We start from the raw sequence: 17,776 nt of genomic DNA, 5'->3' as shown, positions 1-17,776 counted from the left end.
TATTAGATTTGTATGCCACCCCCCTCCGAGGACTCGGAGATGGATGGATGGATGGATGGATGATAGAGAATGAAATAGTTGTTTATGCTATTCAACTCTGACAACTTGGGTGAACTTCAATTCCCAGAATTCCCCAGCCAACCCTAACCCCCTGCAAGAAGATGCAGCCATTTTTTAAAAGCAACCTTTCTCTTCCCTTCCAGCGCCCTCCAGCATGGACCCTGCCCGGCGTGACGCTGCCCTGTTGTACGTGGTGCAATCCGGCACGCTGATGATGGAGTACTTGCGAGCCCGTGGGGAAGCCTCTTCGGCCGCAGCCTCTCGGCGTCGGTGGGCCTTCCTGCACTCCCTACGGCAGCGAGGAGGAGACGAGGACGGGGGAGACGGCCTAGGGGAGGAGAAGGAAGAGGTAGAGGAGGAAGAGGAAGAGGAGGAGGAAGCAGAGGAAGAGGAGGACGCCGAGGAGGACGAGATCTTCCTGGCCCGACAGACCTGCAGTGGCAGTTTCAGGCGTGGCGGACGGCTGCGTTCGGTGGAAAGACGCTTCTGGGCCCGGCCACGCAGCACCGAGTGGTGGGACCGGACGGTCCTGGAGACGTGGGACGATAGCGAGTGGTTGCAGAACTTCCGAATGTGCAAAGCGACCTTCTTGGACCTTTGCGCCCGGCTGTCTCCGGCTTTGCAGCGCCAGAAGACCCGGATGCGGATCCCGCTGAGTGTGGAGAAGCGGGTTGCCATCGCCCTCTGGAAGCTGGCCACCTCCGTCTGCTACCGCGACGTCGGCAATCAGTTCGGTGTCGGCAGGTCCACCGCCGGCTCGGTGGTGCTAGAGGTCTGCCGGGCCATTCAGAGGGTGTTGATGCGCTCCACGGTGAATGTGGGGAATGACGTGGCCGACATTGTCCAGGGCTTCGAGGCCAGGGGGTTCCCCAATTGCGCCGGCGTGGTGGGCACCAGCCACATGCCCATCTTGTGTCCTCCTCACCAAGCGTCGGAGTACGTCAACACCAAGGGCTACTACTCAATGGCCTTGCAAGCTTTGGTGGACCACCGAGGGAAGTTCACTCATCTCAGCGCGGGGTGGCCTGGCAAGACCCACGAAGCCAAGATCTTCAACAAGTCCACCTTGTTCACCAAAGGGCAGGAAGGGACCCTCTTCACTCCTGGTTCCGTGGAGATCAACAGCGTATCAGTCCCTCGGGTCATCCTAGGAGGACCAGCCTACCCTCTCCTTCCATGGTTGATGGTGCCCTTCACTGACGATCTGGATGAGACCAAGGAGGCCTTCAACGCCACCTTGAACCGATGCCAGGAACCCTTGGAAGAAGCCTTCAGCCGCCTGAAGGGCCGGTGGCGCTGCCTGACGGGGCGCAACGACTGCGCGGTGGAGAACCTTCCCCGGCTCATCTCGGCCTGTTGCGTCCTGCACAACATCTGTGAGGAGAAAGGGGAGGCCTACGAGGAGAAGTGGGAAGCGGAGGCCCGGCAGCTGGCCGCCACTTTCGAACAGCCCCTCCAGCGGCCTGATACGCGCATCAAACCCGCCGCACGGTCGGAGAAGGTCCGGGACACGCTCTGTATGTACATCGCCGGGAAGATATGAGAAGTGGAAGGAGGCTGGCGGTGGTGCAGTAACAATTTTGGGGAGACACGGCCTGAATTGAGATTTTGCGTCCAGGACATGATCAGGTTGCACCCTAAAACTTCACCAAGAGTTCTGGGTAGCTGTTAAGCCAGCAAACCATATTCTTGAAATTGATTTTAGTGTGCAGAGTTCGTAAATTTAGGGTAGAGAAACCATAGATTAGAGCAGTGGTGGCGAAGCTTTTTTTCCTTGAGTGCCCAAAGAACCTGGGCGTGCGCTATCACATATGCGTGAGTGCCCACACCCATATTTCAATGCCTGGGGAGGACGAAAACAGCTTCCCTTACCTCCTAGAGGCCCTCTGGAGGCCGGCTATTTCCCAACTTCTGGTGGGCCCAGTAGGCTCTCGTTTCACCCTCCCCAGGCTCCAATGGCTTCCCTGGAGCCGGACGAGGGTAAAAACACCCTCTCCCATCCCACAGGAGGCTCTCTGGAGACCAAAAGTGCCCTCCTAGAGCCTCTTTGCGAGCCAAAATTCAGCTGGGTGGCACACACATGCACCTTGGAGCTGAGCTAGGGTAACGGCCATAGGTTCGCCATCACTGGATTAGAGTGTTTCTCAACTGTGGCTATTTTAAGATGGGTGAACTTCAACTCCCAGAATTCCCCAGCCAACCAAGCTGTCTGGGGAACTCTCGGAATTGAAGGCCGCATGTCTTAAAGTAGCTGAGGGTGCTGACTTCTGTGCTGGCTGAGGGATTCTGGGAGTTGAAGTCCTCTCATCTTAAAATTACCAAGGTTGCTGACATCCATGTTGACTAGGCAATTCTGGGAGGAAGTCCACCCATCCTAAAGTGATTGAGTTTTCTAACCTCCATGTTCTCTGGAGAATTCTGGGAGTTGAAGTCCACCTGTGTTAAAGTGGCTGAGGTTGTTGATCTCCATTTTGTCTGGGGAATTCTGGGAGTTGAGGTCCACCTGTCTTAAAGTGACTGAGTTTGCTAACCTCCATGTTGTCTGGGGAATTCTGGGAGTTGAGGTCCACCTGTCTTAAAGTGACTGAGTTTGCTAACCTCCATGTTGTCTGAGGAATTCTGGGAGTTGAGGTCCACCTGTCTTAAAATTGCCGTGGTTGAGAGTCATTGCCTTACACAGAGTTGTATCCTTCACCTAAGTAGGGGTGAGTCACTCAATTACCATTGACACTTGTTTTGCAAAGCGGATTAACCACCCCAGTACCGTTTATCTGCCTCCACAGAGTGTCGGGGAAACAAAACACACCCTGTATTTAATTCTTTAATTTATATTGGCAGGATGATTGAGGGATATGCGTGGGCCTCCTGCCAAAAATTGCAGTTGGTGCGCCGTGCGTTCCCTCTTGATGCGGATCCCGGCTCAAAACAAAGCTTCTGTACCCAGGTAAACCTGGTTAACTGTCTTCTCTAGCTAGCACTGTAGCTAAGATAACCCCAGGGAGTCAGCAGGATAAACAGAAAATAAATTTAATAAATAATAATAGAAGGGATTGGAGTATTGTCCTTTAGGATCTTTTATTTTTTTAAGCAAACCAGCAATATGGCTATGTTTTTGGTGGTGTTAGCCTTGGTAAGGGCCTCTCGTTCCCTGGGTTTGAAGCAAAAGCCAAAGTGCTCATGAGGACTAGAAACTTCAGAGACGTGGTATCCATTTTAACTTTGCAGATCGCTACAGGAATGGATTATCTTTTCAGAGCTGCAAGAAGCGAGACGAGATATAAATGTAAATAAATCAGTATTATTCTTAATCAAAAATTATTTTAGTTAGGAAAGAGTAAAAAAAAACCAATGTCAGTTTTATAACGCTGATTAAAAACCGTGTGGATTTCCGTCATACTTGTCACAATCAATGTATTGTTTATTTCATTGTTTACGTTTCATTTATTGATTTATATCATTTGTTATGTAAGTAATAAATTTATATTTATTATTTTTGCAAATAACTCAAACAGGTGTTTGAGACGGCTTCTTCATTCTAATTTCTTGACTTTGTTTAAAATCTTCTCTCCCCCAGAACATCCCACCTATTATTATATCACTAGTCCTCGACATACTGTAATAATAATAACAACAACCACAAAGGTGGAAGGGACCTCGGAGGTCTTCTAGTCCACCCCCCTGCTTAGGAAGGAAATCCTACACTATTTCAGACTTACAGCTCTTCTTTTGAGTGACCGTTCAAAGTTACAACAGTACTGAAAAAAATGATTTATGAATGTTTTTCACACTTACAACTCTTCCCCCAGTCACATGATCAAAATTCAGAGGCTTGCCAACTTACATGGACTTACGACGGGCTCATAGGATCCCTTTGTATGACTTGACCAGCAAAAGTCCATAGGGAAGTCGGATTCACTTAAAGACCGTGTGGTCAACTTAACAAAGGCAGTGAATCACTTATCAACCACAGTAAGGCCCTACAATGAGGCAAAACTGGCTTGACTGTCTTGTTTAGCAATGTAACGTTTTGGGCGCAACCGTGGTCATAAGTCAAGGACTATCGGTGTTGGGCCTTTTCCGTTACTGCCTAACTCATTTCAGGCATTTAAAAATCTGTGGTTGCCTTTTTTGCAACGCAATTAAGATACAAGTTGATGTAAGTTTATTCTCCATTTAACCTGCTTCCGGGCTTGGCCTCATGTCTTAAATCATAAACCAGCCAAACAGGATGATGGAAACCATGATAAACGAAGAATGAAAAGGTTATTTATACTGGTGGCTCTCCTCCAACAAGTTAATATTTTGGTTTCTCGAATCCTGGTTCTGCAACTTGCCCCCCCCCCAAAAAAAAAGCGAGTACAGTGGTAACTCTACTTACGAACTTACATTAGTTCCGTGACCAGGTTCTTAAGTAGAAAAGTTTGTAAGAATAAGCAATTTTTCCCATAGGAATCAATGTAAAAGCAAATAATGTGTGTGATTGGGGAAAACACAGGGAGGGTGGAGGCCCTGTTTCCTCCCAGGAGATTCCTAGAGAAGTCCCATGGAGGCTTCTCCCCGCCTTTTCCGGCCCTGTTTCCTCCCAGGAGATTCCTAGAGAAGTCCCATGATGGCTTCTCCCTGCCTTTTCCGGCCCTGTTTCCTCCCAGGAGATTCCCAGAGGGGCCTCATGGAGGCTTCTCAACCACCTTTTCCAGCCGTTTCCTCCCAGGAGATTCCTAGAGAGGCCCCACGGAGGCTTCTCCCCACCTTTTCCAGCCCTGTTTCCTCCCAGGAGATTCCTAGAGAGGCCCCACGAAGGTTTCTCCCCACCTTTTACGGCCCTGTTTCCTCCCAGGAGATTCCTAGAGAGGCCCCACGGAGGCTTCTACCCGCCTTTTCCTGGTGACAGTTTCAGAGGCTTGGGTTTGTAAGTAGAAAATGGTTCTTGAGAAGAGGCAAAAAAGCAAGGGGTTGGTCCCAATGACCCTGGGAGGTCCCTTCCAACTCTATGATTCTATGAGAATAGAATATAGAAATAGAAAAGAAAATATGGAGAGAGTAGAATAGAATAGAATAGAATAGAATAGAAATTCTTTATTGGCAGTGTGATTGCAAGCACACATGGAATTTGTCATTGGTGCATATGCTCAGTGCACATAAGATACATTTGTCAAGAATCATGAGATACAACACGTAAATTACCACCTTCTCCCCCCTTTTTTATTATGCTTTCGGCTTGACTGTATGATGGATTAGGTTGAATGTGTATGATTGTATAGTTAGGGATTTTACTGTGTTATTAATGTTTTTTTAAAATAGATTTAATTTTCTACTATTGGATTTGTAATATATTGTATCCCTGTTATGTTGTGAGCCGCCCCGAGTCTTCGGAGAGGGGCGGCATACAAATTTAATAAATTATTACTATAAATACAGGTAAACGCACCCTATATAGCCTACAGTTTTCAACTGAACTGTTAGCAAGCGTTACCGAATGCAACCAAAATAATACAGGCCATAATAAACACACAAAACAAAATGACAATGAAATGAATAAAATCCTGAAAGAACACTTGACTTTTGAAATGAAATCCGGGCTAAGAGGCATACGGAAGTACGCCTTTTTGCAAAAGATGACCAGTGCACATGAAAATTCAAGCCCAGTCAATGCTGCATTTACAGAACTCATGAAATAGTTCTACAGAGAACAAACCCAGTTGAAGGGGAACAGATATTAGATTTCCTGCATATTTTTATTTCGCACAATTGTCTCTTTTACACCACAATTGGCTAGCTCCATAAAAAGATAACAGCCGCAGAGTGAAGATCATGGATTAAAAAGTAATTTTCCTACAGGATTTGTATTTTTAAATCTTGTTTATTCATCCTATTCGTTTATACTTTTCAACCCTGTAAATTTAGCAGCAGAAGACCAAAGTATATTAATATCTCTTTATCTTCTAATGTGAACTGTGCCCCCAAATAATATTAGAATATATTTACACACCATACAGAGCTATCAAAAAAAAAAAATCAATACAGCGTCTTCGACGTACAACCTCAAATCGAGTCAAAAATTTTAAATTGCTAAGCAAGACAGTTACTAATGCAATGTCCGTGGGGAAAAAACAGCTGTAAGTCCACTTTCTTTTTTCTCAGCACCGTTGTAACATTGAACCGTCACTAAGCAAAAGTTGTAACTTGGACACTTCCTGTAAAGTTGGGAATCCCTCCTTTAAGAATATCTCTTCCTGTGTTCTAGTCTTGAGTTTATTTTTTTTTCCAATTTTGGTCTCAGGAGCACAGATTTACTTCTGAAACTCTTCCCCCCCCAAGGGGCCACCACCAAAAAGGCCCCATTTCTCATTTACTACACCGTGGGGCAAGGGTTATTGTTGGGGGGGTTTGGTTCTTTTGGTGTATGGTTGATGCTTCAAAATTGCAAAGCTTCTGACTTGCAGCTGCAGGCCTGAGGAATTAATTTAATGGGTTTTTTTTTTCAAACTTCAACTACAGGTGGAACTTTTCAACGCCAAGAATTTCCCCAACTGGCCAGTTATTTTGTATGTGGCTGGGAAAACCTGCTTTGCATCTGGGATTGTTAAGAGACAGGTGTGCTATGTGGACTTGTATGGGTAGTCCTCACTTTACAATGCTTCACTTAGTGACCCTCTGAAGTTAGAACAGCGGTGGGGGGGGGGGGAAAGACAGGATTGTTTTTCTTAATTGCTGACCGTGGCAGTATTTCCTGTGGTCCTGCAATCAGCATTCAGACACTTGGCATTTTATTGATTATCGATTGGGTTGTGTCAAAAGTGCAGAGCACCAGAAACAAATTTAGGACTGAAAGCAATTTAAAACGGAGTTGGATAAAATTGATGATTTAAAATGGGACTTGGAATAAAATACAGTCCAAAATGAAATTGGAATAAAATGAAAAAAAATATTTGACACATATTTATGCTGGTTGCAGAGTCCCGGAGTTACAAGATCCTCTTCTGCAAAGCCCTGGCAGAGTGAAATGTAACTGGTACGGGGAAAACAGGTTAATTTAATGGTGGTGGGGTTCATTTAGCAACTGTAGTGATTTGCTTAACAAAAAGTTGTGTGATGGCCTAGGACTGTGAGAGTGAACCTGTGGCACGCATGTGACAGGTTGCATGCAGAGCCATATCGGAGCACACGCGAGGCATTGCCCTATGTCAGCTCCAGCACACATGCGCAGGGTGATTTTGCCCTCCGGATTGCAAAAAACACAGCCCAACAAGCAAACCGGAAGTTCAGAAAAATGGACTTCCGGTTTGCCCGTTGTGCTGCAGGAAGTTCCCCTGAAGGTTTCCGAGTGCTAAAAACTGCCCAATGGGCAAACCGGAAGTTCAGAAAAATGGACTTCCGGTTTGCCCGTTGTGCTGCAGGAAGTTCCCCTGAAGGTTTCAGAGTGCTAAAAACTGCCCAATGGGCAAACCGGAGGTTTAGAAAAATGGACTTCCTGTTGCCTGTTATGCTGTTTTTCACACTCCAGTGGCTTCTGGGAAGCGGAAAACAGCATAACAGGGAAACCGGAAGTCCATTTTGCCGAACTTCCGGTTTGCCCATTGGGCAGGTTTTTTTTCACGGTCCCAGGCTTCAGCGAGGCCTGTTGGCATGGATGGGGACAAGGGAAGGGGATTATGTGCATGCGTAGGGCCACACAGGGGGTACACATGCATGGGGGGGGGGGAATGGGCATGGACATCTGCACATGCTAAGATACACACACACACACACAGACGCACATGCCCTTTTGGCCCACGAACCAAAAAAGGTTCGCCATTGTTGGCCTACTAGGAGACTGTGAGTTTGATCCTTGGTAGCGGTTGTTATTTAACAGATTAACATAGAAGACTGACGGCAGAAAAAGACCTCATGGTCCATCTAGTCTGCCCTTATACTATTTCCTGTATTTTATCTTACAACGGATCTATGTTTATCCCAGGCATGTTTAAATTCAGTCCCTGTGGATTTACCAACCACGTCTGCTGGAAGTTTGTTCCAAGCCTCTACTACTCTTTCAGTCAAATAATATTTTCTCATGTTGCTTTTGATCTCCTGAACAAAACTCCGCATTGGCAACAAGAAGGGCATCTGGCCAGTAAATACTCATTCAACTCCATTCAGTTGCCCAGACTCCACACCACAAGCAATTACGGGGTCATTAAAGCCCCCCCCCCAAATGATTTGTTTAACTAGTGAAAAAGTAATAAGATGGGGGGAAAACTCCCATCGCAAATGTCTTACTTAGCAACAAAAATGCCAGGCTCCATTTGTGGTAATACATCGAAGACAACCTGTATCTGGCGGGAAGAACATTGCTGCACATCTGGAATTGGGAGGAGAGGATGATATTTGGACTTTGCGACGTAGCTGGGCAAACCGTGTGTAAAAAATTCTTGGTAATTACCAAGAATACGGGGAGAAGAAATTTTTTTCCTAAACTTTTTTTTAAATTAAGAATAAGAGGGGGGAGAATATATTTTATAGAGATGTAAATTTCAAACCAAAACACATAAGAGGATGGGTTTTCCATCACATCTGCAACAGATGCATTGGTGATTCAGTGGTAGAATTCTCGCCTGCCACGCAGGAGGACCGGGTTCGATTCCCGGCCAATGCAACTGACTTTTTTTGTGTGTGGGAATCCATATATATATTTATATATATTGCCAGCAATATCCTTCCCTGAGGAATTCTTGTGAGCCACCCCGAGACTTCAGAGAAGGGCAGCATGAAAATCTAATAAATAATAATAAGTTGAAGTCCATGTCCTAAAAAGTCAAAAACCACTGATTTTGATGGATATATTCATTTGCTGGCAGTTTAATTTAATTTAATTTAACTTAATTTAATTTATTTATAAGTCGCCCATCTACTGACGGACTCCTGACAGTATATAGGTAGCAAGGTTTCCAGTTCCCCTCGCAATTGGCACCCCGTGAAATAAAACAAGCTGCCCCCCCACCATCCCTCTTTTCCCACAGCTGTTTGGGGAAAAGAGCCTGAATAATTTAACCGGTTTCTTTTCCCCAAAATCCGTTACTTACCTGAAAAATTCTCTGGGATCCAGGATTCGACATGGAAAGCTTCAATTAAAGGCCTCAATTTGGGAATCGGGTTTTCCGTGGCTTAAGCCACGTGGTTTGTTAAGCAAGTCCCACCCGACATTTTTCAACTACCTTTTCGCTAAATCCATTCAGCAAAAACTGCCGTTGTCGTTAAGCGAATTGCGGGGCTGCTAAACGAATCTGGCTTCTTCCACTGACTTGTTTTGGGGGCGGGGGGGGGAGATAGGTGGGGATTATGATCCCCACCGACACGGGGAAGCTACAACCTTTGTAAGTAGGTGCCATTTACCTGAATTGAAGGTCACTCATCAATCACTTCTTTCCAGATTTCTTTTCTATTTAGAGCAGTGGTTCTCAACCTTGGGGTCGGGACCCCTTTGGGGGTCGAACGGCCATTTCACAGGGGTCGCCTAAGACCCTGGGAAAAGACAAATTTCCAATGGTGGGCTTCTATTCTGGCATCTTGGAACATATTTTTACAATCCAACCAATCAGGCGTTTACAGGGGGTTGTCCCTCTCACCTCTTGCCAATCAGCTTAAAGATCTGTTGGAAGAATTGGCGCTAAACCTATAGTTGGGGGCCACCACAAGATGAGGAACTGTATCAAGGGGTCGCGGCATTAGAAAGGTTGAGAACCACTGATTTAGAGGGTTGTGTGTGTCTCAGCCTTTTAAAGAAACCTTCACAATCAATTTAAAAATAAATAAATAAAAGAAAACCCATTAATAGAAACCAAACCATCAATCATTGTTACTTGAAATAAACCTTGATTCTTAAAACCAGGGAGTGTTTCTGAAGCGAACATCCCGGGCATAAAACACAAGTTTCTAAAAAAAAAAAAACCTCCTTTAGTTAGGATCTCACAAATGCCTTTGGCCAGGCAAAGTGGGAATCCAAGTCGCTAGTCCCTAAGAACTACGGTAAGTCGGAGAACGCTTACAAGGACGACTATCAGTTTGCCGACATTCCCAATATCACAGATTTGGGATGTTGTCTTTTCCTTTCTTTTTTGAAGGAGCAAAGAGTGGGAGGTCGGAATATTTCCTCCACCCCTTCCTAGGGCCAAGGACGCCAAAAAGTGGGGCGCGGGGACGTGTTTTTGACCAAGGCTTCCCTTGTAGGAGTTCGGGGGTTTCTCACCCAGCCCCCCAGCTGTCCCGCGCTACAGGAAGCCACATCGGAGCCCGCAAACGTTCGGTTTGGTTGCGACGGGGAGCAGGTGGGCTCAGAGACCCCAGCGAGAGATTCTTCGGCGGACGAAGTAGGTGAAAAGCTGGAAGGGGTCCGATCCGGAGGAGGGGACGTTTCGAATGTGGAGGCGAGGTAGACATGCAGGGTCTCCCACAGGTGTCTCTGGACCGACGGTGGGCTTTGCCGGATGAAAGATGCCAGGTGTCCAAAACACGCCCGGAAGCCCATGGCGTAGCAATTCTGCAAGCCGTCGTCTTCGGAAGGATTCGCACCTGGAACAGGGAAAATTGCAAGAACCGGAAGGACGCTAGTCACGCCCCGGGCCAAAGGCAGGGATAGTCCTAAGCGGCACCAGAGCTTCCCCAAAGGAAGCCAGGAGAAGCCGCCCCAGTGCCATCGCAAGGAACGTAAATCGAATTCGAAGGTTTACCGACCTCCCGTTCCCCAAACCTCCCGGAAAATCTCCCCGGATTGGGAACCCAGGCCTACAGGTAGTACTCAATTTAGAAACATAGAAACATAGAAGACTGACGGCAGAAAAAGACCTCATGGTCCATCTAGTCTGCCCTTATACTATTTCCTGTATTTTATCTTACAATGGATATATGTTTATCCCAGGCATGTTTAAATTCAGTTACTGTGGATTGACCAACCACGTCTGCTGGAGGTTTGTTCCAAGCATCTACTACTCTTTCAGTGAAATAATATTTTCTCACGTTGCTTTTTATCTTTCCCCCAACTAACCTCAGATTGTGTCCCCTTGTTCGTGTGTTCACTTTCCCATTAAAAACACTTCCCTCCTGGACCTTATTTAACCCTTTAACATATTTAAATGTTTCGATCATGTCTCCCCTTTTCCTTCTGTCCTCCAGACTATACAGATGGAGTTCATGAAGTCTTTCCTAATACGTTTTATGCTTAAGACCTTCCACCATTCTTGTAGCCTGTCTTTGGACCCGTTCAATTTTGTCAATATCTTTTTGTAGGTGAGGTCTCCAGAATTTACAACGGTTCAGTTTGGGTGAGCGTTTAAAGTTGCGCAAAAGCAACTCTAGAGCCGGTTTTCACATTTAACGACTGCCGCAGCTTCCCAGCGGCCCCATTGATCCAAAATTCAGGGCAAATTTGGCAACCGCCATGCTCATCGTCTTAACAATAGTTCACTTAGTGACTGTTGTAAGTGAGAGCGGCGCTGGAAAAAATGGGACTTCCCCCCCCCTTAAGGGTCATTTGCAGCTTCCCTCACAGTCCCATGATGGACATGTGGATGCTTGACAACCAATTCCCATTTATGACGGTCGCAGCATCTCGGGCGTCAAGTGAACCTCTTTTTCATGACCCTCAACGGGGGAAGCCGGATTCACTTAGTGACCAGATGACTTAACAAGTGCAGGGATTTCACTTAGTAACCACGACAAGAAAAGTCATTAAAAAAGAACAAATTTCTCACGGAGCAACAGCCATTTGGGGCTCGGTTGTGGTCGTAAGTCAAGGACTACCTGTAATTATGACGGTTCGCAGCGTCCCGGGGTCACACGGATCCCTTCTGAGCAGCAAAGTCAATGGAGAAGCCCAATTCTCTTAATGACTCTGTGGCTTCCTTAACAATTGCAGTGATTGGCTTTACCGCCATGACAAAGAAGTTTGTGTGCTGGCTAGGGAATCCTGGGAGTTGAAGTCCAGCCCCATGTTAAAAGATGCCGGAGGAGGAATTCTGGGAGTTGAAGTCCACCCCAATGTTAAAAGATGCCGGATGAGGAATTCTGGGAGTTGAAGTCCACCCCCATGTTAAAAGAATGCTGGGTGAAGAAATATGGGAGTTGAAGTCCTCCCAGCTGAAAGTTTTACCAGGAGTTTCCTTCCTTCCTTCCTTCCTTCCTTCCTTCCTTCCTTCCTTCCTTCCTTCCTTCCTTCCTTCCTTCCTTCCTTCCTTCTTTTACTTACCCTGGGGAATGGCGGCCTTCTCCCTCTCCTGCAGGTATCCCACAGCCAGTTCCAGGATCTCCGCCTTCTCCACTTTGGGGTTTTTGAGGGTCTGTGAACAAAAGGGAGTCCGAGAAGAGAGGGATGAAAGGGCCACGTGAGACTCCTGAACGCTGCCTGCTTACGTGGAACCTCCCCAGCCAGGAGCAGTGTACCTGCATCCTGCTTGAAGATAGACAAGTCCTTTCCAACAGAGGGAGGCAGAAGAGATGATAAAATAAGGGGAGGGTTTGTATGTGGTCCCCACTCCCACTCACCCCCCCAGTCTTGGCCCCTTTAAGATGGGCAGACTTCAACACCCAGAATTCCCCAGTCAGCTTTTCCATGAAAATAACCAATAAACCAATAAACTATGCCGCCATTTTAGGGATAGCTCTTTAAGAGTTGGGTTAGATAGAGGAACAGCTCCCCCTACTGGCAGTTAAAGAAATACATGCATAAATGCACTTCAGTGCAGGGTTCTCCAACCTTGGTAACTTTAAGCCTGGAGGACTTCAACTCCCAGCATTCCCCAGCCAGCCTTTTCATGCAAATTAACCAATAGAGCCTGCTGATAATGCTGCCATTTTAGAGATATGCCACCCAATCCTGAAGGACTCAAATTCCAAATTCTTGGAATTTATTTAGATTCTGCTTTTATTCTTTTTATCAATCACTCATGGCAGCGAACATACCTGATATTCCTTCCTCCTCCTATTTTTTTCCCACAACAACCCTGTGAGGTGGGATAGATTCAGAGTCACCCAGCGGCTTTTCATTCCTAAGGTAGGACTAGAACTCGGTATCTCCTAGGGCAGTGAAGTCGAACCTTTTCTTTTTGTTCGCGTGCCAAAAATGTGTGTGTGAGTGTGCGCCCATGCGCAGCCCCCTTGCACTGCCCTTGCGCACACAATTGCCCCCATCCCTGCCTATATGCACAGCCCCCACTTAAACCTGGGACAGTGAAAAAAACAGGCAAACAGGAAGTTCAGAAACACAGACTTCCTGTTTTACCATTGGGCGGCTTTTTGCTCTCTGGGGCTCCAGGAAGCTTCCTGAAGCCCTGGAATGTGAAAAACAGCATGGAGGGCAAACTGGAAATCCATTTTCTGAACTTCCTGTTTGCCCATTGAGCTTTTTTTTTGCACTCCGGGGCTTCAAGGAAGCTTCCAAGGTTGAAAATCAGTTTGCTAGCACGCGGATATGTGCTGGAGCTAAGATAGGGCGACGCCTCGCATGCCCTGTAATATGGCTCCGCAAGCCACTTGTGGCAGGTGTGCCATAGTTTCGTCACCAGGGTCCTAAGGTGATTGGCCCAGCCAGTTTTTGTGCCTACGGCAGAACTAGAATTCATTGTTGCCTGGTGACTGGCCCAAACTTACCCAGCTGGCTTCCACGTCCTAGGTAGGACTAGAACTTACCGTCTCCTGGGGATTGCCGCCAAGTCACCCAACCAGTTTTCACACCGAAGGTGGGACTAGAACTCACCGTCTCCTGGTGACTGGCCTAAAGTTACCCAGACAGCTTTCTTGCTTGCCTAAGGAGGGACTAGAACTCACCGTCTCCTGGTGACTTGGACCGGGACTCACTGCTCACAGTCACTCATGCCCTCATCACCTCGAGATTCGACTACTGTAACACTCTCTACATGGGGCTACCTTTGAAGAGTGTTTGGAAACTTCAGATCGTGCAGAATGCAGCTGAGAGAGCAATCATGGGCTTCCCCAGGTATGCCCATGTCACTCCAACACTCCACAGTCTGCATTGGCTGCCGATCAGTTTCCGGTCACAATTCAAAGTGTTGGTTATGACCTATAAAGCCCTTCATGGCATTGGACCAGAGTACCTCCAGAACCGCCTGCTACCGCACGCATCCCAGCGAGCGATAAGGTCCCACAGAGTGGGTTTTTTCCGGGTCCCGTCAACTAAACAATGTCGCTTGGTGGGACCCAGGGGAAGAGTCTTCTCTGTGGCGGCCCCGGCCCTCTGGAACCAACACCCCCCAGAGATTAGAATTGCCCCCACCCTCCTTGCCTTTCGTAAGCTACTTAAAATCCACCTCTGCCGGCAGGCATGGGGGAACTGAGATATTCTTTCCCCCTAGGCCTTTACAATTTTATGCATGGTATGTCTGTATGTCTGTTGGTCTTACAATAGGGGTTTTTAACTGTTTATATTGGATTGTCATATGCTGCTTACTACTGTTGTTAGCCGCCCTGAGTCTACGGAGAGGGGCGGCATACAAATCCAATAAAATCAAAATCAAATCAATCAAAAATCAGACTGGCCTAAAGTCACCCAGACAGCTTTCTTGCTTCCCTAAGGAGGGACTAGAACTCACCGTCTCCCGGCGAGTGGTCCAGAATCACCCAGATTCCCTAAGGCAGAACTAGAACTCCCAATCTCCTGGTTTTTTTAGCCTGGTGCCTTCACCACCAGATCAAACTGGCTCTCAAACCAAGATTTCCTTTCCCTGCTGGCAGTATCGGGTTCCTACCAGAACTGGGGAGGGGGGGGGAACGCCACACCGGTAGCAGAAATGGAGCTGCGCGCCCAGCTCCAGATGACCAGTGGACGGGCGCGCCGGAGCAAGATTTGCCTTCTGCACATGCACAGGAAGCAAAATCTTGTGAGAGGAGACGCATGAGCGTGTGAGATTTTGGTGTTTTTCGGTGATATTTTTTGCTTCCGCGCATGCTGGAATCTCACGCGCCCGGGCATCTTCTCGCGAGATTTACTCTCTGCACATGCACAGGAAACAAATCTTGCTCTGTTGCATCAGATAAGTTGGAACCCTTACCTGCCTGTCGGGGTGTGTTTGTGTGTGTGGGTATGAGGGATGGAGGTGGGGGGTCAAGCTTTAGGGGGTATTGCTCGCTGACCTGGCAGTGGGTTTTCTGCAGGAGAAGAAGGCGCAATTCCTCCAAATTCTTATTGATACGGTCCCGACGCCGTTTCTCCACCAAGGGTTTCAGCATCTGGGCAGAGAGAGAGAGAGAAAAGGGGGTTGACCCCTGGGTGGGATGGGCCATACGGAGCCCCTGGAGGTCTCTGCCCGCCTGCTTGCTAATGCCCCTTTCCACTGGGTAATAATTCTAAATCGGCATCTTCTTTTAACGTAATTCCTTGTGGGGTGGAGTCTTGGGCAACTGAGTGGTGTTTTCCTGGCCGGACGCCTGTCCCTATCGCCAGTACGGAGTTTTGTTCGGCAGATATATTCTCACCGTGCCCAAAGAGAGAGAGAAATATCTGCTTTTACCTGGGATCAAACTCACAGGCCTGCTGATTTTGGGGCAAGAGCTTCACCTCTAGCCCACCCGCACCACTCCTATTGGCTAATTCTAAATGCACCCGAAAATTTAGATTTATTTAGCCTGGTGCCTGGATTTAAACATAGAAACATAGAAGATTGAGGGCAGAAAAAGACCTCCTGGTCCATCTAGTCTGCCCTTATACCATTTCCTGTATTTTGTCTTAGGGTGGATCTATGTTTATCCCAGGCATGTTTACATTCAGTTCCTGTGGATTGACCAACCACGTCTGCTGGAAGTTTGTTCCAAGCATCTACTACTCTTTCAATCAAATAATATTTTCTCACGTTGCTTCTGATCTTTCCCCCAACTAACTTCAGATTGTGTCCCCTTTTTCTTGTGTTCACTTTCCTATTAAAAACACTTCCCTCCTGGACCGTATTTAACCCTTTAACATATTTAAATGTTTCGATCATGTCCCCCCTTTTCCTTCTGTCCTCCAGACTATACAGATTGAGTTCATTAAGTCTTTCCTGATATGTTTTAGGCTTAAGACCTTCCACCATTCTTGTAGCCCATTTAAATTTCCTGAAACCTAAGGAAGTAATGGAAAATTGCCCTGTCCTACACAAGGGATGGATTCACATAACCATGCAGGGTTACCACAACAGTGTGTGTGTTTATATGTGTGTCTTCAGATCACAATCTATATAGATATTATCTGGAGGGTGGGGGTCAGCTCCCACATGGACAGAAAGGAGATGTGTCAGTCCCCAATTTTCCCCCAGCCCGAATGGGATTAAATTGGAAAGGCTGGGTTAGTGTTTGATATCACCGTCCTCCCCAAGATTAAGTTTTTATTAAAATATCCCAGCTTTAGCAATTTTGAGACCTGTGGACTTCAACTCCCAGAATTCCTCAGCCAGCGGTGGTGGCTGGGGAATTCTGGGAGTTGAAAGTCCACAAGGAAAAATTGCTTTAGATTAAAGTGGTGGTGGAAAGCATTTTATTCATACAGATTGTTTCTTTTCATTTCATTATGTTTATTTCATTTCATTTTATTATTTTCATTTCATTCCATTATTTTTATTTCATTTGATTATTTTTATTTCATTATTTCATTTCATTATTTTTATTTCATTTCACTATTGTTTTTATTTTATTATTTTGTTTCATTTCATTTTCATTTCATTATTTTATTTTATTATTTTAATTTAGTTCCATTTTTTATTATTTTAATTTATTTTATTCATATGTGCGTGTGTGTATGCGTGCATGAATAAAATAAATTTATATATTTCATTTCATTATTTTTATTTAATTTCACTTTATCATTTTTATTTTATTTCATTTCATTATTTTATTTTATTATTATTTTAATTTAGTTTCATTTTCTTTTACTACCTTAATTTCTTTCATCCCAGATAGATAGATGGATAAATGGATGGATGGATGATTGATAGATAATAGATGGCAAATGATAGATGATTGATGATAGATGACAGATGATAAGTAGATAGACAGACAGACAGAAAGACAGAAAGACAGCTAGATAGATACATAGAATGCAAAACACAATATAAAATAAATAAATAAATAATAATAATAAAATAACAACACCCCGCCCCCTGAAATAACCATGATTGAGGGGGGGGGGTCGTAATCGTGAGGCTTTCTTAAACTTTCTGCAATCCCAAACTTGAGAGGACTCGAAGATTTAAACAAACAAACAAAAAGTTATATTCCCAGAATATATTTTTCAGGAGAGTTAAAAAGGGGACTTGGGGGGGGCAAATAATCAATTTGCCAATCCATCCATCAATCAATATTCATCAATACAATCCCCGGCGTCTCCCAGTTCTGTTTCTAACCGAAGCTCTCTCCCCGCCCCGATTGTGGTTAGCTAACTGGGGAAGCCCCCTCCCCGTCTCGAGTTTGGCTGACCCCCAGCCCTGGTTCGTAAGACCCCCGGTACCTTTCCCACCCGTAAGGGCTGCGAGCTCTCGGTGGCCACCATCCTCAGCCGCATCCGCAGCCCCGCCGCTGCCGCCGAGTGAAGCGTCCCCGCGCGCGGTCCCTTTAAGCCCTCGCCCCCCACCCCCGCGACCCCTCCCCACCAGCCCCACCCGGAGGTGTGAAAGGGGCCCGTACGCCCCCCCTCCTCTCGTTCCCTAGGAGAAGGCAAGAGAGGGGTCGTGGGCAGGGCAAGGAAAGAAGGAGGGAGGGG

General features: G+C 46.4%; 2 protein-coding genes and 1 non-coding gene across 4 annotated transcripts in view; 2 read left to right on the top strand and 1 right to left on the bottom strand.

Annotated features, from left to right (window-relative positions):
* Nucleotides 1-1,603, top strand: part of LOC139154306 (uncharacterized) — a 3,077-nt gene extending 1,474 nt beyond the window's left edge. Inside the window, exon 2 of the mRNA XM_070728725.1 lies at nt 204-1,603. Within this exon, the coding sequence (XP_070584826.1) occupies nt 215-1,603 (1,389 nt within the window). The 5' untranslated portion in view covers nt 204-214. The remainder of the gene's footprint in view (nt 1-203) is intronic.
* Nucleotides 1,604-8,624: 7,021 nt separating this feature from the next.
* Nucleotides 8,625-8,695, top strand: TRNAG-GCC (transfer RNA glycine (anticodon GCC)). The gene has a single exon. It is a non-coding gene; the product is annotated as a tRNA-Gly (tRNA).
* Nucleotides 8,696-9,904: 1,209 nt separating this feature from the next.
* Nucleotides 9,905-17,590, bottom strand: LOC139153140 (transcription factor HES-7-like). 2 transcript variants are annotated; one of them, XM_070726741.1, is made up of 4 exons: nt 17,525-17,590; nt 15,181-15,276; nt 12,281-12,371; nt 9,905-10,608 (listed from the first exon to the last, which is right to left on the bottom strand). In XM_070726741.1, exons 1-4 carry the CDS (start codon nt 17,576-17,578, stop codon nt 10,202-10,204), a joined length of 648 nt encoding a protein of 215 aa, XP_070582842.1. In that variant the 5' UTR covers nt 17,579-17,590; the 3' UTR covers nt 9,905-10,201. The 2 variants fall into 2 exon arrangements, with proteins under 2 accessions (XP_070582842.1, XP_070582843.1); XM_070726742.1 differs by having other exon boundaries at nt 17,534-17,588.
* Nucleotides 17,591-17,776: the final 186 nt, after the last annotated feature.

This window comes from Erythrolamprus reginae, chromosome Z (genome assembly GCF_031021105.1).
Source record: "Erythrolamprus reginae isolate rEryReg1 chromosome Z, rEryReg1.hap1, whole genome shotgun sequence".
Lineage (NCBI taxonomy): Eukaryota > Metazoa > Chordata > Lepidosauria > Squamata > Dipsadidae > Erythrolamprus > Erythrolamprus reginae.
Note: the sequence above shows the minus strand (reverse complement) of the source record. Positions and strands in the feature narration are given on the sequence as shown.